Source organism: Helicoverpa zea, unplaced genomic scaffold, assembly GCF_022581195.2.
Source record: "Helicoverpa zea isolate HzStark_Cry1AcR unplaced genomic scaffold, ilHelZeax1.1 pri_000016Farrow_1_scaff_6_deb, whole genome shotgun sequence".
Lineage (NCBI taxonomy): Eukaryota > Metazoa > Arthropoda > Insecta > Lepidoptera > Noctuidae > Helicoverpa > Helicoverpa zea.
This window is the reverse complement of record NW_025899712.1, coordinates 33,247-55,426: the sequence shown is the minus strand read 5'-3', so window position 1 is coordinate 55,426 and position 22,180 is coordinate 33,247. Positions and strand designations below refer to the sequence as shown.

The following is a 22,180-nucleotide window of genomic DNA, read 5'->3' as shown; positions in this document are numbered from 1 at the left end:
ATGATTTAATTTCAGGCCACATAAACTACACGTACCCAGCATTAGTGCCTATCGCTCGGGAGACTCACGGAGGTGAGGACGTGGCGGTCTTCGCCAGAGGTCCTTGGGCACATTTGTTTACTGGCAACTATGAACAGAACTTCTTACCTCATGCCATAGCATATGCTGCATGTATGGGACCGGGACTTACCAGTTGTAAATAGCAGCCAGTTCAATAATGTACAAAAATCATCATCCTCTTGCCTTTATCCCAATTTTTTATTTGCAGCATGTTTTCTTCTTCCATACTCTTCTGTCTGTCGTTATCTCACAAGTAACATTATTTCTAGCCATATTGACTTTCACACAATCCATCTACCGTTTCCTTGGTCGTCCCCTTCTACTATATCCATCCACATTCATGCTCATCACCTTCCTCACAACGTGACTTTCATTCCCTCTCATCACATGTGGACATGTGATGAGGATACCATGACAGTCGGTTTCCAGGCAGGTTTTCTGTGACCGGTACCACTTTCAGAGTTCCTCTTATACACCTACTCATTCCTCACTCTATCCATTCGCGTAACACCAAACATTCTCTTCACATTCTCATGCAATTTTCGAATCAATTTTCGTTCCAATTTTTTCCTCTAGTTGCTGTATTGCGCTTTAATTCTCAATTTTTCGATCGAAACTGAAATGAAATACCTTAAATAGAGTTGTGCAAATATTTTTAATTGAAATTCTCGTAATATCGAATTTAATTATCATACAAACAGTTCTGTGAAAATGGTACCAAATAATTTATAGTAATTCAATATTATTCACAAAAAAATCTGTATTTCATTCTTTACCTCATTTTTGCCTATTCAAGACCACTTTTTTCTGTAATAAGAAAAAAAAACAAAGATTTCGAAGAATTAAGAACCTCATCCTTTTTGGGAAGACATTTTATAATAATTGAGTTTTGGATGTCCTTTAAATATCGCATTTAATTTCACAATTACAATCATCATGAAAAGTGTTCTTTATAGACGCAGTTTTAAGGTTCAAAATCGCAGTAACTTATAATTTGTAAATAATTATAATTAGGAACTTTGACATTATTTGTAATTATTTATGTCAAGTATTGTTGTTTGATGTGAAATAAGCTATCAATAAATTAATTTTAAGATTTTAAGGGTTCACTGCCTTTGTTATTTATTTTAATTTTTGAGTATAAGAACATAATCTGGTAAAGTAACTTCTCGGTTGACTATTTTCGACCTTACTTCTTCAATAATAAGGTCGAAAATCTTGACCGTAAAGTAACTCATTCCTTCGGAGACTAGACCACGGATTATTTTAAATATTTTTTTTACAAGTGTTATTTAAAAGTAAATTATGTTTTAATGAATTTAAGTGTAGATGTAATAAAGTTAAATAATTGTAATAAGTGTTTGTAAAGTTTTATATTTTTGTACCAGGATTTGATATGAAATAATAAATTGTGGTTATTAAATAGCGGTTTTTATTTAACCCCTGCCTGTACTACGTTTTCATTAATAAAATGAAACTAGACGTACTTATGGCACATTAGAACAATCTATATATCTATTCACGATATTCATCCTACAGAAAGGAGTTTGTCATTACTAGTATGGGTTTAATGTTAAAATTGCATTTCGCAATTCAGTAAATAGTAAACCTCATCGGCAGTTGCAATTCAGAATTTATGTAGTAGACCACATCCGTCAGTAAAAGATCAAATACCTAGGCGGTCCCATAATGAACTGGCCTGATATAGTTCTAGGCGACATATCTATCTTATACATTTTATGTGGCATTAAAAAGTACGTTTATTGTGTACTTAATATAAAAAATACGCATCGACATGAAATGCTTAGTTTTAGTTTAGTAGGCATTTGAATGAAGAGAGTCGCGTATTTTTTCTAAATGTCGAAAAGTGAGTAACGAAGTCTCATAAAGTTTATGTTTAAAGCATGTTTTGGATGATGAGTTTTTGGATCTTTGTGGAGGAAAATTCAAAGATGTGATCGAGCGGCTAGTGACTGGTGATGAAACTATGATTTTGCATTATGATCCACAAAGCAAGCGCGAGTCAATAGAATGGCGTTATAATAATGAAAAGCCCCCTAGAAAGGCAATAGGCTACCTTTTTTGGGGTAAAATTGTGATTACTTTTATAAAGGTGAAGAGATGTTAATTCGCAGATGTCAGAAGTGTATTGGTATTCATTTTGATTATATTGAAAAATAAATTCGGTTTCGTTTCATTTCCTTCATTAGTTCATAGTTAGGCCAAATCATTATGGGACGTACCTTTGCACCGGCAAAGGCCTATTCGGAATATACAAAAAATGAATACCTATATCCCTTGGTCCAATCATCACGCGTGAATGGCTGAACCTTTAAGCTGAACCTGTAGCTTAGACCCGAGAGAAAGACATAGGATTATACATATTATGGAGTAGATAGGAGTTTGTGTCGCTATCCGGCTACGGGAAGCGATTATCTCGGAGGGAGGATGCAGCCGCGGGCGGAAGCTAGTTTGAAATAAAAGGGAAGCTATTATTTACGTACATGGAACTTAGTCGGGAGAGAATTATAAAAGACTACCCATATATTAAATGGCCTAAACAGAAGTAACAATATTTTGCTTAAATTAACAACAAGGATAGCTCCCTCAAACGATAGTTTAGCGGAACTTCGACAACATAAGATACAGTCGTAACAGATGCAGGTCAACGAGGTCACGATTACTCCTTCCTTTGATCGAAAGCAATGACATTTGTATGTGTAATTGATTAACTGAATTTCAGTGTTAACCAGCGGGGATTCTCTGGGGATAGTGGAAGGATAGTTTGTGGTAATGCGGTAAAGAGGATTAAGTAATGTTAGAATTTTAGATAGATAGGTATCCTTTAGTAAGTAGGTAAAGCAATTCATATTCAAATATTTATTTGAATTGCATAATGTTGAAGATGTCGAAGAGTCTCTAAGGTACGTATGTACAATTATGGATCCTGTTAGGACACAGCAAAAGAAGACATTTTAAAATTCCAGCTTTATCAATAATACACAAAATAAATGAAATGTTACATTAAATATTAGTATTTATTACATAGGAAAACGTAGATAAACTTATTTGCAAATGTATAATTTCTTTGTGTTTCGGGAAGTTTACGACAATACATAGCTATCTTTAAAACATTTTCAGTGGGTCAAATAATTGGGTTTACTTTATTGCCCGTAGTATTTCCCGCGTCCCATCCATCCGTAGTTCCATAAATAGTGCTAGTAAAAAGGAGCCTGTAGCTAAGCAACAGCTGAACGAGTCAATCGATCATAAGGCTAAGCAACAATTGACGGGTTAATCCATGGATGAATAAACATCTGTGTTATATGAACGGACAGTCATACAGATAGACTATGCAATAATCCAATCATCATCCTCCGAGCCTTTTCCCAACGAATGTTGGGGTCGGCTTCCAGTCTAACCGGATTCAGCTGAGTACCAATGCTTTACAATAAGCGACTGCCTATCTGACCTCCTCAACCCAGTTACCCAGGCAACCCGATACCCCTTGGTTAGACTGGTGTCAGACTTACTGGCTACTGACTACCCGTAACGACTGCCAAGGATGTTCAATGACAGCCGGGACCTACAGTTTAACGTGCCATCAGAAACACAGTCATTGGTGTCTAAGATATACTTAGAAAGTACATACAAACTTAGAAATTTTGCATTGGTACTATGCAATAATCCAATACAAGCTCCATTTTTCCCTTCAAAAAATACAGAAAATCTAAAGCTGAATAAACTAAATTACCGAACAATTTCCACTGAACTTAAATAACAGTCACATTTTCTAGGAATTCCATACAATTGCGTTGAAACAGAAGTTAGTAGGAAATAAAAGGTTAGTACAGAACAAAGTTACATTTATTACACCTGGGACATGCTGTGCCCATGCAGAAACGCATCTAGACACACGGCAGTGTGTCCGCCAAGTTCGAGCAAAAAAGGCGACACACCGGCCGTGGGTTATATTACACGAACCATTTCGGGCCAAATTCGACCCCCCTGTAACTCAAAATCTATTTTATTTACGCATATCAAATTTCTAGTATCTGTTGAGACCCCCTCACTTATCTAAAATACAAAATTTCATTAATATACCTATTGTAGGTCTTGAGATATTGACGTCAGAAAATCGCTATTTTTACTATACACTCACTGACTGACTCACTCATCAAAAACCTAGACCACTTCCAATGGTCGTATTGACTTGAAATTTGGCATGGAGGTAGGTCTTTATGTCAAGGTAAAGGAAAAAATCTGAAAATGGCCAAGTGTGAGTCGGTTTCAAAATAATGAAGGTGTTTTATACCCGGTGTAAATTTATACCCCTAAGGAACTAAAACGAACTAAATTTATCTATATTTATATAATATATCTTCGAATGGTACAAAGGTTTGTATTTAGTCAAAGTAAAGTAAAAATCTGAAAACGGCCAAGTGTGAATCACTTTAGAAAATAACGAATGTGTAACTTTGATCCACGAACATAATATATGATAACATGTCATGTCAGTCAGTTGGTAAATCTAGTCATAGTTAATCTAGTTCATTTCTTTGTAAGAAACATAGTGCATATTAAAAAATCTAAAAGATAGTATAAATGAGACATTTCTTTAACTAACTTCATCATAAGAAAAAAATAAAATAAACAACCTTACAAAAATAAATGAAATCCCACCCAAAACAAAAATGTGAAAGACTGCCAAGTTCGATAATATGGGAATGCTTTGCCTATAAAAGAAGTGAGATCTGAATAAGTACCAAGTTCCATACACATACCTCAGTTAAAAATAGTTACTTTTTAATGATGATTACTTGGCAAGTTTTAATAGAAAATTAAATACTTGATTCATTGCGTTTAGTAGGTTTATAACAAGGTGTATGAAAACTTGCCAAGTAACATCATAAAAAGTAACTATTTTTAACTGAGGTATGTGTATGGAACTTGGTACTTATTCAGATCTCACTTCTTTTATAGGCAAAGCATTCCCATATTATCGAACTTGGCAGTCTTTCACATTTTTGTTTTGTTACTTTTACTGAATAACTGTTCGTTTATTTAGCAGAGCTTATTTTTCAAAAATGCAGCAAAGTTTTTTGTATTACAGTCTATATGTTTATTGTAGTTGTATTGTAATGGGTACATCAGTTTGCTCTCAGTTAAAGCCGCGCAGATTGAAAGATTATAAAAGTTTAACAAAGCTTGGCGTGATCAGTCCGTGGATGGGTAACCATCTTGTCATAACGAGTTCTTCCGTGTTTCGGAAAGCACGATACTGTAGGCCGCGACTGTCATTTTAACATATTTCGCAGTCGGTACGGATAGTCAGAAGCTAGAAAATCTGAATTAGAAAATTAGTCTTACTTTGAAGAGGTCAGATAGTCAGTCGCTCCATGTAAAACGCCAGTACTCAGCTGCATCTAATTAGATTTAAAGTTAACCTCGACATAGTTGAGAAAAAACTAGCCAGATGATGATTACATATTACATACACCTTTAGAAAAGATAAATATATGTATAGTTTATGAAGTCCCTCATCATCCTCCGAGCCTTTTTCCCAATCATGTTGGGGTCGGCTTCCAGTCTAACCGGATTCAGCTGAGTACCAGTGCTTTACAAGAAGCGACTGCCTATCTGACCTCCTCAACCCAGTTACCCGGGCAACCCGATACCCCTTGGTTAGACTGGTGTCAGACTTACTGGCTACTGACTACCCGTAACGACTGCCAAGGATTTTCAATGACAGCCGGGACCTACAGTTTAACGTGCCATCCGAAACACAGTCAATGGTGTCTAAGATATACTTAGAAAGTACATACAAACTTAGAAAAGTTGCATTGGTACTTGCCTGACCTGGGATCGAACCCGCGCCCTCATACTTGAGAGGTTGGTCCTTTACCCACTAGGCCACCACGACACTTTATGAAGTCCCTGGTCCTTGGTGGTGGTTGGTGGTCCTGGTTGGTCGATAGTTTATGAAGTCCCTGGTTTATCATTAATTAATATCGTATGTAGTTGCCTTTTCATTGGTATTAATTTATTAATAACCCATGTGTCCCTTAGGACAGAAATTTACATACACTTTAATGGGACATAAATATTCAAATACTGTGGTTACAACACACATACATGGTTTGATTATAAGTATTAATTAATATTTGATGTAAGATAATAGTATCTGACTGCCTGTAGTGGGTTTTGTGGTAACCAGGAACTACTAGATGCTTTATGGTGGTGACATAGCCCACAGTACAGTCCAAGGGGTCGACCGGTGCCAAAGCCTGCTGGGGCTGCGAGATTGTTCGAAAGAGTTACCGCGACCCTGGTACATAAAGGGCTTAAGACGGAACATGATGGCTTTTAGTCTAGCACTCCCTCACGCTGCACCCACAGAGGGGTCATTTGACGTTTTTCCATAAAACTGTGTATCGATAGATTGAAGATTATGAATCCAGGAATCTCATCCAGCTGCCCTTATCTTAGGAATCCAGGAATCTGTCGTACTTAAAGAAAACTCTTCAAGAACTTCAACTTTATGCTTATATTCTTAGGGCAGCTGGCAGAAGGTTGGCTACATATCTTTTACTAATTCGGTGGATTCTAACCAGCGTTGTATTAAAAACGTTATGATAAGACCTTTTTAGTACCCAAGGTAAATATAGAATGTAGATTTGCTCATGCAAAAAGTGCGCCTTCATCAAATTACGAAAGTCCAACAGCTATTAATTCTCTAGCTTATGAAAACACTTATGAAAATATCCAGTTCCTGAAACAAACAGAATGCTTATATAAGCCTTTCACAAGCTCTTGTTTACAAATTAGATCCTTCGCGACGAGTTGTTCATACAGAATATAGGTCGTTGACCTCACGAGCCCTGCTATTGTAGTTACAATATTTACTAAGAAATATTACGTTTTCCACTACATTATTTAAAGGGGTTGGATGGTTAACGTTTTTGGGTCGACCGCATGTTTCGAATTTTTGATACTTTACATACGGTCTTATATTATTTTAGGCTTGTGTTAGTGTTAGCCTAGAATTGTGTTTTTCATATTTATTTTGTTACAATCTTCTGGTAATAGTTTCATCTGTGTCCCGTGAACTACTTCGCACACCTGGATAAAAAGGCTATTATTGCCTTTTTGAGCTAAATTAAAAGACATTTGTCAAACTACACTTTTATCTTTCTCTATTTTGTTTGAAAGCAAACGCAAATCTTATCACAATTTTTTCTACGCAGAATCTTATTTCCCAAAAAAAAACTACCTACACAAACAAATACACAAAAGAAAAATAACCAAAAAATACCACCACATTAGAATTTAAGCAATTTCGAGTTTCACAAGTTTCAGGGCATTAATATTTCAGGTTATATTATTGTAGCAAGCAACAGTTTGGTTGGGCCTGACGCTAGGCGTTCGCCTCAGTTGAAATCTCACCCTTGTGGGGGGTGGTTGTCGCGTGAAGTTACCCTTACATATTCAAATAATCGCGTATTAAACACAACTGTGATTTACTATTCCCAACTTTCAATGAATATGGGTAAGTGTTATTTTTTATTACAAAAATAAATTGGCGTTTTTCCGTTGCACGGTTTTTCTTTTTCGTAAGGACTTTGAAGATAAGTTATTGAAGCTGTATTTTGTATTCATATATCGTGTGCGTTTCTATAGAGTGCATTGGGATACTTGTTGCGGATAGCTGCATTCGAGGTTTTCGGCTTATGTAAGGTTCATTGCACCGTAATGCAGATTATTGAGTACCTATGCAATGATCGGAAGTGTAGTAAATAAGGTCAATTCTTTTATGGCAGTAGTTTTTCCCCGCGGTTTTATTTTCATTCTGAGGATGGTTAAATAAACGTGAAATGATATTGTAATAAGCATTGGTTTCTTTTTCCAACGAATTACCAGTGTTATTTTTTATTTATTATTTACATTTAAAATGTAATTACATCAAAATAGTTTTAGTAAGATAAGTGCAGTATTCAGATAATTTTACATTATGACGTTCACGTTGAAAATCCAAAAACTCGTATTAACCGAAAAGCTACAAGAATTTATTCTAGACTTTTGTATTACCTACGTCATGATTCCTTAATATTGGTAGATAACAAATTGGTCTTGGGAAAATGTCCTATTTGAATGCTGATTATTTCGAAAATGAGTCTAGATGTAGCAGACAAAAATAGACTAATAAGGCAGTTAACTTTTCTACGCCTCCTTACCTAATAATACTTATATCATAAAGCTGGAGAGTTTGTTTATTTTATTGCTTGAACATGCTCATATTAAGAAAGTATTGGCACGCAATTTCTATTGTCAGTGTCTTTAGCCCATTTATTGAAGAATGTAATTAGGCACGTACAGGCTGTTTTTTCAGTGTAGGTGTTACAAGTGAAGTCGGGGTGAAAGATAGTATGAGTAAATCAAAGGAAAATACTTGAAAAAAACATTTCTCGTTCTAATAAATAATACAGTATGAACACTTGAAAAGGCTCTCTATCGATAATAATCTCAGAGTACTTTATAAGTCAAAGTCTCTCATTTCTCCACTCAGACATGAAATTACATTACTCAAAAGGATAAAAGATGTAATAAACATGATGTGTGTGACATTCATATTAAAATTTGTGAGATAACTTCACACAGACAGACCTCGCAAGTATGAGTGTACTAGCTAGGTATATATTAGTAGCAGCTTATGTGTTATTGTGGTGTATCAATAAACATATATCAAAGGCAAATTTTATCAAAACTATTGCGGCGCCTTAAAATGAGTTTTAATTAGCGATTATCCTGCGGATGAAACCGTATAGCCTGTGTAACTCGGGAAGAGTTTTCCAAATCAGTTCAGTAGTTTCGGAACCTTCATGCCTTCACAAACAACATAAAAATTATGCAATTATAATTATAATTATTAATTACCAGCCGTTCCCCGCGATATTACCCGCGCCCGGTGTATTTTTTGCCGCTCTGGTACATGGTGAGCAGTAGCGTCTACCTACACTTGGTATTGGTATACTCATATAAGTTATGCTACCCTGGTACATGGTGAGCAGTTGCATCGAAATTTCGTTATTGGTATACTTTACTAAGGTGAATTATGCTGTCCTAGTACTTTACTTTTGTGGTTCTGCCTCCGTGCCCGTCGGAGTGGGGAGCGTGAGGTTTTTTCGTTACGGAATTTGTGGATTTGGTCCCCGCGCTCAAGGCCTGCGATAGAAGCTATGCAATAGCTTAAAAATCCTCTTAACTATATCAGTTTATATTTCGTTTTAATAGAGGACTGTTTTATTCCTTTTCTTAGATATATAAACTTGTCCAACATGCGAACGAAAATACTTCATCTTTTAATATTTAGGTACTCTCAAAGTTTTCCTTCAGTATTAGTCAGTATCGAAGTTTAAGTCCAAAACTAGATAAATTTTAAGTTTCTCAAAGTCACAAAAGTGCATGGACTAAAAGAGATAAAAGTCCTACTATCTTGAACGTTAAGTTAAGTTACGTTAAGTTTGTATATAAAATTATCTTCTTACATAGTAAAAGTACGTGCACTTCACTTGAACAAAAATGATACTTTTTCGAAATTGGTTCAGCCAGTTGTAACAACAAAATCATATTCCTAACTTCTATCTGCAACAATTGTATGTATATGTCACATGATTGTATTGTCTTTAAGGGACTAGCACAGATACCAATTCATTTTGTAGGGGTAACGAATGACGGGGCTGCGGGATTGTTCGAAAGAGTTACCGCGGCCTTGTTATATAAAGGGCCCAAGAAGGAACATGATAGGTTTCAGTCAGTAAGAGTCTGACAACACGTCAAGCAGCTAACCTGCAGCTGTAGGAGTCATATGAGGATTTTCCCACCAAAAAAGGGGTACCGATTGTTTTGCAGTTGACAGCTGTCAATTTTCTAGAGAGCATATCATTCTGTGTACTGACTGGCTGTATTGTCAACTGTAACAAAAAGGGTTCATGATTTACCTCATTAATACAGTGTTGGCATTTTTAATGACCCAAATAAATAAATAAAAATAACTACAAAGATTTACTAGTGAATATTTAATAACAAAGAATGAAGTATCCTGGGAAACAGCCAAAAAATCTCAAGATTCTTACTAATATTGTAAATACAACAGTATGTCTGTGAGTATCTGTATGATACACACACAGGCATATTTCCATTCATTTTCATTATGACACTCAAGCTGACGCGGCTTTACTATTTACATTTGAAGTGAGGGTCATAGATTAGTATTACTCTGGTTACATACACTATTTTATATTTGGGTGACGGACGTGGGTGAAGCCACGGGCAAAAGCTACTAAGTTTAGTTGGCTCAAGGTTACCCGACGGATATCTGAAAAGACCAATGAAGCATTAACTGGCCCAATTCCTAGAACCAAATATATTTAGATTTTTTGTCTATTTTTTCGAACCAAATAAAGTACCGTTTCCTTGAAATGTTTACTGAAAACACGACAAAATGAATTATTATGGCACTTCATTTTGCTTATAAAAATATCCACTGTTATTTTAGGTCGACACTTTCAAATATTATCTAACCCTACAATTAATTTTTGATTACTCTCGTAACGACATAACTTGGAAAATTTCTTGGGTATATTATTTGTTTGTAGGCATGTACCTACTATAGCTTATTTTATTGGCATTCATCACAGTCTAGAAATGGCCACAGGTGGACAAAAGCCTACATTAAGCTTGGATTTGCTCCTACTCACCGCGCTGGGCATGCGTGTTTTTAGCTTCGGAGATACTGCTGCCCATATCCAAGCAAATCATTCAATATCCCACCTGGTATTGTGTGGTGTTTATACCACCACTAGTCACACCAAGGCCTCGGGCTGGTGAAGTTGGCGATTGGGGCAGCACGATGTTGGTTTTCCCCCTTAAACCCCTTTGATATTCACTGTATGCAATATTGCAGATAAGATTAATTGGTATTTATCTATTAATAGATATTCATCTATAGATGATATAATATGGGATCCCTTCATAATATTACGCTTGCCATAAAATGATATAAGCCCTTCTGACCAAATAACCCCAAAGGCACAAAAAGAGGGCTGTTTACATAGGGCTTTTTTGTACAATATTAAGAAAATCCCGATCGACAGCACATTCATCACTAGAATAACCAATTTTTCATGACCTCATATTTATACCGTATTTTTAAAACTAAGGGGTCATCTTAAACTAGTCCTTTTTATCCTTTGGAGTCAGGCCAAATGGTTGACTTAAACTATTTTTTCTTGTTTCTTTGGTAACTTATAGATATTTTAGTTGAGTGGGCTATCTCTTAAACAGCTCTATGGATCAATACATAGATGGGCAACCGTTTTAGGCAGGCATTTACATATTTTATACACTCCTTCGTATACAAGCTGTTGATTTGCATCCGTGCCATATTCAAGGAGGTAATTATGCTAATAATTCTCGACCCAAATCAATAAAAAAATTGGTACGTAATTTTTTTTCTTTATTTTTTTTTCGGAATTCCGTAAATGTCACCTAGCCTTATTTAAACTTGGCGCGTATGTTACTGGCGTTAAAACCGTGCTGCACCCTCACACAAATGCAAACACAAAGCATACGCAACGATCACTCATAAATTTCATTCATAATATTGGATTACTTCGGAAATACCACGATATTACAATGACAAAAAAAGCAGTGCATATTAGTTATTTCCCATCTACTGTAATCCCAATCGATTATTTACGTATTGTATGTCCTCCTCCTGAACTATGGCACAAATGCAAATCAACACCTTGTATATTATAAAACCACATCCTAAACAATTTCAATTTGTCTGTCTTTATAAGTATATTTATGTTGATATATCTTTTAACACAAGTAGTCGTTTTGGCCTAGTGGGTAAAGGACCAACCTCTCAAGTATGAGGGCATGGGTTCGATCCCAGGTCAGGCAAGTACCAATGCAACTTTTCTAAGTTTGTATGTGCTTTCTAAGTATATCTTAGACACCATGGACTGTATTTCGGATGGCACGTTAAACTGTAGGTCCCGGCTATCATTTAACATCCTTGGCAGTCGTTACGGGTAGTCAGAAGCCAGTAAGTCTGACACCAGTCTAACCAAGGGGTATCGGGTTGCCCGGGTAACTGGGTTGAGGAGTTCAGATAGGCAGTCGCTTCTTGTAAAGCACTGGTACTTAGCTGAATCCGGTTATACTGGAAGCCGACCTCAACATGATTGGGAAAAGGCTCGGAGGAGGAGGATCTCTTAACACAAGTAAAACCGCGGTTAGCGGATTTTATTGTTACAGCTATCCTGAAAACATATACTTACAATTGGTGTTCAAATTAATTATATCATGGGAGAAATCTATTTATGAGACTCCGCACACTGCAAAATAAACTGTTGGTCAACTGTGGCCCGATGGTTTGCCGACAGTTTTTTAAAAGTAATCTTGAATTCAATCAAGTAGGTTCATACCTCATCGTTGTAATGTGTGCACTACCATTTATCTATCTATACTGATTTATGAGCTCGATCGAACTATCGGCCGACCAAAAGTTTGCAGTATGCGGGGGCTCTTAGTAGTACGTAGTAGTAGGTACCTATCTACTAATAAATTAAGTCCTGAAATAGTCCAAGTCAAATAAGTAGCTTCAGCTTTTAAATAAATTAACTTATTCGCAAAGAGTCTTCTTCAGACATTTTCGCTCCAGATTTTCGTCTCGAATTGTTAATTAGCTCATTAAGGAAGTTTACGTACGAGAGAACTTCAGCACGGACATTTTTATTACTTACTTACTTGAACGAGCCGTTTTCCCTGAATACTGAAACTGGTACTTATTTATACGTGTTTTTAGGGTTCCGTACCCAAAGGGTAAAACAGGACCCTATTGTTTTCGCTCCTCTGTCCGTCCGTCTGTCCGTCTGTCACCAGGCTGTATCTCATGAACCGTGATAGTTAGAGAATTGAAATTTTCACAGATGATGTAGGTATTTCTGTTGCCACTATAACAACAAATACTAAAAACTAGAATAAAATAAATATTTTGGGGGGCTCCCATACAACAAACGTGATTTTTTGCGGGTACGGAACCCTTCGTGCGCGAGTCCAACTCGCACTTGGCCGGTTTTTTTTTTGCAATGAGGTTGACATTTTATGAGTTGTTGTGCTCGCAATAAAAAAGTTTCATTGTTTTATTCTATGGTTATTGCATTTGTATAGACAAGATTATGTAAAGTTTAATTTATATGACAAGGTGGTATATGGGTTATCGAGAACCTTAACCGTTTGTTAAGGCAATTTAGCAAAATATTTGGTAACGATTAGTTTTTGCCCTGAACCCCATGGAAACTACTTGGATAAAAGTAGCACATATCCTTTCACGATAAAATAAGTTATCAAACAAATTCCTCAGTTTGCTAAACAATGTGGACGGTCTATGACGAAAACCATAACTAAATATACTTAATAGTAAAATCTCTCCCTGATCTCTCTCAGGTCGTGGCGGATTGTCGTCCCATCGGGCTATGAGAGTGTAGGAACAGTGAGTGCACTTGTGTCTGCGTGCAATATAGTCCACCGCAGCTGGCTGATCTCCTTACATGAGAACAGCCACCGTCGCCGAAATCGGCCTACAACGCCATTATAATAGTTAAACAAAAACATATAAGTAATAGACATACTAACCTAATTTCTCTCACAGCTACCTATATACACGAAAAAGGTAACTTTACGAGCTTACGGAAAACATTTTTACGGCATTTGTCTCGTATACGACACATTCTGTTCGAGATTTTATTGTTTGTTTTAATGACTACAATATCTCTCACTTGAATGAAGCCGTATATTATAATTGAGTATTCAATGTACCTCTGTTTTTTTTTTCCACTACTCATTGTGTCAGCAAACCCCACTGGGGTTTTGATTGACTGGTTTGCTGCACCAGGGCCAAAGCCTGCTGAGGCTGCGCTATTGTTCGAAAGAGTTACTGCGGCCCTGGTACATAAAAGGCTTAACAAGGAACATGGCGGGTTTTAGGCAGTAAGAGTCTGACACTCCCTCACGCTGTACCCACCGCCAGAGGTAGAAAGATACATTGAAATAAAATACTAAAACCTAGATAAATATTCTATTAAAATTGAAGTATTAATACTAATATACGACGTGGGGAAAGATCAAGAAATATGCTGCCAAAGGCATTGAATACCTTTTAAGTTAATATTTCATCCAACTTTAAAACGTCATAAGGCTTCTTCTTTGTACTTTAATATAAAATGGATCCTTTTGCTCCTAGATAACTTAAAGTACCTGCCTGTGAGTGTAACCTCATTACTATTCAATATTCCGCAGAGTCTAGCTTTTATTCTTTCAGCCTGAGGCTTATAATAGTGTGTCGATATGTATATGTGAGAAGGGGCACAATCCAGTTATTTACAAAATGTAAATGGTGTTTAACAGTAAGTACCATTATGAACTACACCAATACTTAAGAAATTCACAAATTATTACTTTGAGTCTGTTTCTAATGTAACTGTCTTTTTGTAATTATATTTATTTCCTTAAATGCACTAATCTCAGGAATCACTGGTCCAGTGTGAAAAATATTTCAGTTTGAGATAGCCCGTTTCAGACACAAACGTTATTTATCATTTTGGCACTTAAGTGACTAACTAAAACTTTAGTAGACAAATATTAGAACGAAACAATTCTAAAAAACATTTCCAAAAAGTTTTTTCAAAATCTCCCGAAGCATATTATAAATATCTATACTAATATTATAAAGCTGAAAAGTTTGTTTGTTTGTTTGTTTGAACGCGCTAATCTCAGGAACTACTGGTCCGATTTGAATGAAATTTCTTTCAGTGTTTGATAGCCCATTTATCGAGGAAGGCTATAGGCTACTTTTTATGCCGGTACGGGATGCGGGTGAAACCGCTGGTCTACGATAAAGATTTATTAAAAAAAAATTATATAATTTCTTGGCTACAAAATGCTATTACTCAATTAATGAATATTTAAATGACAGATACCAAACCTTGGAAAATTGTAGTCTCTAGGTTCTTCAAGATTGTAAAGAAAACTCCTTCGCCTTTTTTAACTTGTATTTACATTGCAATAGAAATTTAAAACATAAAAGTTATATTATAGTTCGGCCATTCAGAGAATGCGTTCCTGACACGTCGCGATTGAACTGACGACGTAACTTTGCAATGGCGTTGCAGTTACGATAAAAATATTTTTGCTGGTTGTTTACCGTTTTAACAATTGAGGAGCATTAAAACAACATTATTATATCAATAATCAATGAATGTTATTACGTCGTCAGTTCAATCGCGACGTGTCAGGAACGCATTCTCTGAATGGCCGAACTATAAAAACATGGAAAATAAAAAATCAATAATTTGAACAAAAAAACCTTTTCTCTTGACAACTGTCATCTATCCTCTTTTTATAATTTGTCTTTGAGTTAAAGAGGTTGAATATCTCTATACTTATTTGGACATACCGCCCACCAAGGACATATTCGCCTGAATTGTCCTTAACCATCAAGAGGACCTAACCATGAGGACCAACCTTAACCGCCCACCATGAGGTACAGGCATAAAGAAAAATAAACACAAAATAAAACCTATTTAAAACAAAATAGTACCTAATCAATAGGTAAAACACACAACTTATTTGTTGGTCTCTTAATACTAGACCCGTTGCATTTAAGGGTCACAACCCTAGTGAGTCCGTCCGAACCCGGATGTTTCTCTATTACCCTTCCTAGCAACCATTTGCCAGGAGGTAGATTATCCTCTTTCACCAGAACTACCTGGCCTATGTTCGGCTCAGTTTCTTTTTGTGGCCACTTATACCGCTGCAACATATAAGCCAAGTATTCCTTGGACCAACGTCGCCAGAAATCCTGAGTCATTCGTTGCAATAGCTGCCATCTCCTCAATGTACTGACGTTGCCCACTTCGTAATTGCGTTCCGGCACTAGAACCAGAGGTTCTCCAATTAAAAAGTGACCAGGTGTTAGCACTATTGGATCGTCGGGATTCTGATGCGGCTGGGAAAGCGGTCTGGAATTGAGACACGCCTCAATTTGAGCTAGTAAGGTGAACATTTCTTCGTAGGTAAGGGTTGAATCACCGATGACACGCTTTAGGTGGTATTTAGTGGATTTGATCCCAGACTCCCAAAGTCCGCCAAAATTTGGGGCATGAGGAGGAATAAAATGCCACTTAACGCTTTTAGTACTCAACCAACTTCGAATTTCATTAGCAACTGCTGACCTTTCAGCAGCAACCAATGATTGTAGTTCTTTGGAAGCACCAACGAAATTCTTTCCATTGTCGCTCCAAATGTCGCTGCAGTGTCCTCTCCTGGCGACAAATCTTTTAAAACCGGCTATAAATCCTTGAGCGGTGAGATCACTGATAGCTTCTATGTGTACTGCCTTCGTAGTCATACACACAAAAAAACAGATGTAGCCTTTGTAAGATTTATTGCCACGACCTTTAGATACTCTAAGGTTGATAGGACCGGCAAAGTCGACTCCAACATGCAAAAATGGTCGAGCTGGTGTTACTCTACAGGTTGGTAATTGTCCCATGAATTGGTTTGTTATTGTGGCTGATTGTCGAGCACATGTTACACATTTGCGAACGCAGGCCTTAACCATATTCTTCGCAGATATGATCCAATATTTGGACCGTAAATAATTCAACATCAATGTTGGACCTCCGTGTAGAGTATTTTGGTGTGCTTCTTGCACTAGTAGCGTGCAAAAATGATTTTTAGATGGAATTATGATAGGATGTATCATACTCTCAGTCATGTTAGACTTCTGTATCCTACCACCTACTCTTAATATTCCCTTATTATCTATCCAGGGACATAAAGGTCTAAGTTTACTTTTCTTGCTGACAACTCCTAATTTCTTGATGCTATTTATATCTTTCTTGAACTCTTGAGCTTGATATTTTCTGATACAGATTTCCAAAGCGTCCGACAATTCTTCGCTGGTCAAGTATGATTCCCTACGTTCTTTACGTCTTAAAAAACGTCTACAGTATGCTATAACTCTAATCAACCTTTGAAGTGATGAATACTTTACCCATAACGGATTATCTTCATTGGTTGTTAGATGTGCTTTAACAGATTTTGATACTGGTTTCTTCTCCAAATCCGTTGAAATTGATTTCGGTTTGGTGTAGTCGATGTTTTCTTTAAGTAACCATTCTGGACCATGTTTCCATAGCGATGATATTGCAAGAAACGAAGGTGTTGTACCTCGTGAAGCCATGTCAGCCGGGTTGTGAGCAGACCTAACATATCCCCAGTGACTATTATCTAAATGGGACAATATGTCAGATACCCGATTGCCGACAAATGTAGTCCATCGGCTAGGATGTTGGTTCAGCCACGCCAAAACAACAGTTGAATCTGTCCAACAATGAACTCTTTCTTTTACTATAGCTAATACTTCAGCCACTTCTGAGACTAATTTGGCTAATAGTTTTGCTCCCATTAGTTCCAGACGAGGGATTGAGAGTTGCTTAATGGGAGCAACTTTGGTTTTGGCCGTCACTAAATTGACTTTGATGATTCCATCCGGTCTGATTGTTCGAATATAAACAACGGCTGCATACGCCATATTGGATGCATCACAAAATCCGTGCAGCTCAACAACTTCATCGCTATCCCTTTTTTCCAGCCATCTCGGTATAACAAATTCAGAGATTTTCAGAAGTTCTTCTTGGTAAGTCTTCCATTCCCTCAATAACTCTTCCGGCAATTCTTCATCCCATTCAATGCCGGAAAGCCATAGTTTTTGAATCATTATTTTGGCTGGAATCACGCATGGCGCTGCCCATCCTAATGGGTCAAACAGACGAGAAATTTCTGAAATAACTCTCCTTTTAGTTATAGATCCAGACTGCAAAGGAAATGTTGCTGAATACCTGAAGCTATCAGATTCTCGATCCCAGGTAAGTCCTAATATTTTCACTACATCATTAACTTTTATTTCAACTTGTCCTTCCTGAGCTGCCTTCTCTAATGCTATTTCCTTCGCTAATTCCTCATTGTTCGTCAGCCATTTCTGAAGTTCAAATCCTCCCCCTTTTAGCAGTCTTTCCATTTCTAATTTAATCCTTTTTCCTTCCTCTACTGACTGACATCCAGACATATAGTCATCTACATAAAATTCCTTTTTTATTTTATCCCGTACCAGTGGAAACTCTTCGCCGTCATCGTGTGCCAGTTGCTGCAACGATTTTACTGCCAGGTAGGGCGCGGATGCAGTCCCGAAGGTGACTGTTAATAATTCGTAATCCTCTATTTCTTTTGCAGGATCACTTCTCCAGACTATACTTCGGCCGTTCAGAGAATGCGTTCCTGACACCTATCAGTTAGTCACGACTAGTGATGGGCACAACATAACACTGAGTTCGTTACCGTTCCTTCAAAATGAACCGCCGCATTATTTTAAGATTATTTTCGTTTTAAATTGGCGGAATCATTTGTTTTATATTTTAGTTATTTAAGTGGAAACCAAAAAAAGGTAATATTCATATAATAAAATTGTTTTATTTATTCTTTGTTACAAGTACATTGAATTGAATGTGCGAACAGAATATTAATCAGACTCCGATTTGCTTGAGGAGGTGGTGTCTTCATCATCATCTTCGCCTACATGTATAATTATATTATTATCAATAACAGAATCAATCCTGATATCTCGGTCTAACAAAAGCCGGGTAATCAAATAAAAACAGATCGAAAACACTTGAAAAACGTGGTCTATGCGCACGAAACGACAACGGACGACTGTTTTAGCGTCACAAAATGGCGGCCCATAACGCCATTTGGGGTTACCATTTTTAATCTAAGTATAAAAATGCGGTTTGGTCATAGTTTTATTTTTATATTTCATAAAAGTTATAATTAAGTCTTATAGTCCATTATTTTCCAATTCTTAAAAAGAAAATCAAAACGTATTATTTTATATTATAACTGTATAAGAACAGATTACGATACTTGCCTGTTATTTTTAGCACAGCACTACAAAATATAAACCGCTGACATAACCTTGTAATAGCGCAGTATAGATTTAGAAAAATATTGTTTACCAAGTTATTTGACACTCAGTTTGGCACAAAATTATAACATTCATTGATTATTGATATAATAATGTTGTTTTAATGCTCCTCAATTGTTAAAACGGTAAACAACCAGCAAAAATATTTTTATCGTAACTGCAACGCCATTGCAAAGTTACGTCGTCAGTTCAATCGCGACGTGTCAGGAACGCATTCTCTGAATGGCCGAACTATAATCTCTGAAAAGACGTATCTTCTGGAGCTACCTTCACTTGCCGATACATTTTTACTATATCTGCACACAATACAATTGGATACATACGCCAATTCATTATGGTATGACGTAATTCTGGCTGTATGGTCGGACCTACCATTAACATATCGTTTAGCGATACACCATTGCCACCTTTTGCAGAAGCGTCGAACACGACTCTTACTTTGGTGGTAGTTCTGTCTTCACGAATAACTGCATGATGAGGTAAGTATACTGCTTCTGACTCTTTCTTGTCAGCATGGCGAGATACTTTCTTCATGTGACCAAGATCAAGATATTCCTGGATCACTTCGGTGTATCTTTTTTTGATCTCAGGATTTTTCTTGAAACGCTGTTCAAGTGACTGAAAACGTTTGAGTGCGATGTCTTTGGTGTATCCTATATTGGCAAGTGGATTTAACTCACGAAACGGTAGTTTCACTACGTAGCGCCCAGAACAATCTCGTTCAACTGTACGAGAGAAGAAGTCTTCGCACTGCTGTTCTTCAGGGGTAAGTATTTTTTGTGTATTGCTGTAGTCTGATTCTATCTCCCAAAACTTCTTTAGTAATTCATTATCACTAGACTGTGAACACATACTAACTAATGTGTTGTAAGCTTGTGCTGCATCGACATTGCGATCAGCATGAGTTTGTCCAGATAAAATCCAGCCCAGGGATGTGTTTTGTGCTATTATAGGCCCTGAACCGCATTTTACTAAACCCTCCTTTATGACTTGGCCGTAAACCTCGGCTCCAAATAAAATGTCAATTTTGTTTGGAGTGTGGTATTCTGGATCCGCCAGAACCAAATCTTTCAGTTGAGGCCAAGCTTGTATTAAAATCTTTGTAGATGGAATCAATGTAGTAATGGTTCTCATTACATATGCTTGGACTTGAATGCTAACTGTAGGATCGTGACGTGATTTAATAGTTACAGAAACTATGAACTTTGAGGCAAATGCACTCTCGTCACCTCCTATACCAGTAATGACGCTCCTGGTTGGTATCTTTTTTAGTCCCAGCAATTGAACTGCCGATTCTGTTATGAAGGATGTTTGAGATCCTTGATCTAACAATGCTCTCAGCATTTGCTTATAACCGGTCTCGGTCTGTGCTTCGACCAAAGCGGTTGCTAACAGAACTCGGTTAGGCACTACTCTTCTCGAGAAGTGTGTTGATTGTGTTGGTAAATCTGATTCTTGGGCCATACTGGAGGCGGTTAGCAACGCAGACGCTGCTGATTTGACAGCTGCCGCTTCTCCGGACAGGCCACTTGTGGTAGGCGACGTGGATCTTGAAGAAACCTTGGGGTGTAACAATGAGTGGTGTTTACGTTGACAAAGCTGGCAAGTAGTTTTAACTCGACAAAACTTGATCGAATGGTTGGAACTTAAACAATTATAACATAATCGATGTGTTCGGACGAACTCACTTCGGGTTTTGTAATTTTCTTTACAAAACTGTTTACAATGACTCAAACTATGATCTTGTGAACAGAATGGACATATTACAGTATTATCGTTATCTGAACTTACTGCGTGAAGGTTCTTTGACTTTACAGCTGTGGATTTTTGTGTAGACTTGGCAGTATCTAAATATTCCAACGAGCGAAATCTAGATTCTAAAAACGACTTAAATTTATCAAAAGTTGGCAAATGTTCTACAGAGCTTATCTCTGCTTCCCATAGCTTGCGCGATTCAGAATCTAACTTGTCACTAATAATGTAAATAATGATGACGTCCCACGACTTTGTATCAATTCCGAGATTGCTTAAGCTATGTAAGCAATCCACAGTTGTATCTAACAGCTCCTTCACCGAGGATGATGATTCCTTTGCAACAGGTTGATTCATTAACCGTTTTAGAATACAATTAGACAAGTAACGCCTGTTGTCATAACGTTTAGTTAAGGTCTGCCAGCATTCTTGATAATTGGCCGCAGTGATTGGGGTATGCCTTAACAACTGTTCTGGTTCACCAGCTAGGTACCCTTTTAAATAGTGCAGTTTTTGCACATCATCAATACTATCGTTGTTATGTATAAGGGAAAGAAACAGATCGCGGAAGGTAATCCACTCGGTGTATTTGCCTGAAAATATTGGGATCACAATTTTGGGTAATTTTACAGTGGTACATTTTCCCGTTGTTGACTGTTTATCCTGTATAACCTTTGCTGATGAAAATTGTCTAAGAGCTTCCTTTAATTCAGATTTATAATTAATGTAAATTTCTTCGGTTAATTCATATGCTTCACTCGTAAAATAATTATGCTTCCTGTCGGTTTTTTCAACAATCTCTCGATGCGTTTCGATAAATACTGCCCACTGTTGTTCTAGTGTCTCCAATCTAGTTTCTAAATATGACGGTGTGATGCGCTCTTTAGGAGATTTTTTGTAATTGATCCTACTTTTTTCTATATTTCTTTTATTATCAATTTGTATATTAAATAACGTATCCATGACTATAACCGAATGAGTATATGAAATAATGTAACAAATCAACAACAAAAACTGAACAATACTAGTTAGTTATTTGCACACCTTCAAAAAAACCTATGAGTCATCATAAATGTGCAACAAATTCAAATCTTACCAACTACTTAAAATTATGAAAAGTTTAAATGTATTGCACTTTCACTTCGAGTCCGCGAGTTCATTAAATACGATCAAACACCAAACAAAACAGAGTTCCAATCTTGCTCCAACTGCACAGTTGAGATATTATATCAAGTTTTTACTCACAGCTTGAAGTCC

At 36.8% G+C, this 22,180-nt stretch overlaps 3 protein-coding genes across 3 annotated transcripts in view; 2 read left to right on the top strand and 1 right to left on the bottom strand.

Moving 5' to 3' along the window:
* The window catches only part of LOC124645551 (alkaline phosphatase, tissue-nonspecific isozyme-like), a 30,505-nt gene extending 29,756 nt beyond the window's left edge, over positions 1 to 749 (top strand). Inside the window, exon 9 of the mRNA XM_047185364.1 lies at positions 16 to 749. Within this exon, the coding sequence (XP_047041320.1) occupies positions 16 to 203 (188 nt within the window). The 3' untranslated portion in view covers positions 204 to 749. The remainder of the gene's footprint in view (positions 1 to 15) is intronic.
* Positions 750 to 15,727: 14,978 nt separating this feature from the next.
* On the bottom strand, positions 15,728 to 18,259 carry LOC124645549. The gene has a single exon (XM_047185362.1). It carries the CDS (start codon positions 18,257 to 18,259, stop codon positions 15,728 to 15,730), a length of 2,532 nt encoding a protein of 843 aa, XP_047041318.1.
* Positions 18,260 to 21,463: 3,204 nt separating this feature from the next.
* LOC124645555 overlaps positions 21,464 to 22,180 on the top strand; it is a 28,322-nt gene continuing 27,605 nt past the window's right edge. The window contains exon 1 of the mRNA XM_047185367.1: positions 21,464 to 21,494. Within this exon, the coding sequence (XP_047041323.1) occupies positions 21,464 to 21,494 (31 nt within the window). The remainder of the gene's footprint in view (positions 21,495 to 22,180) is intronic.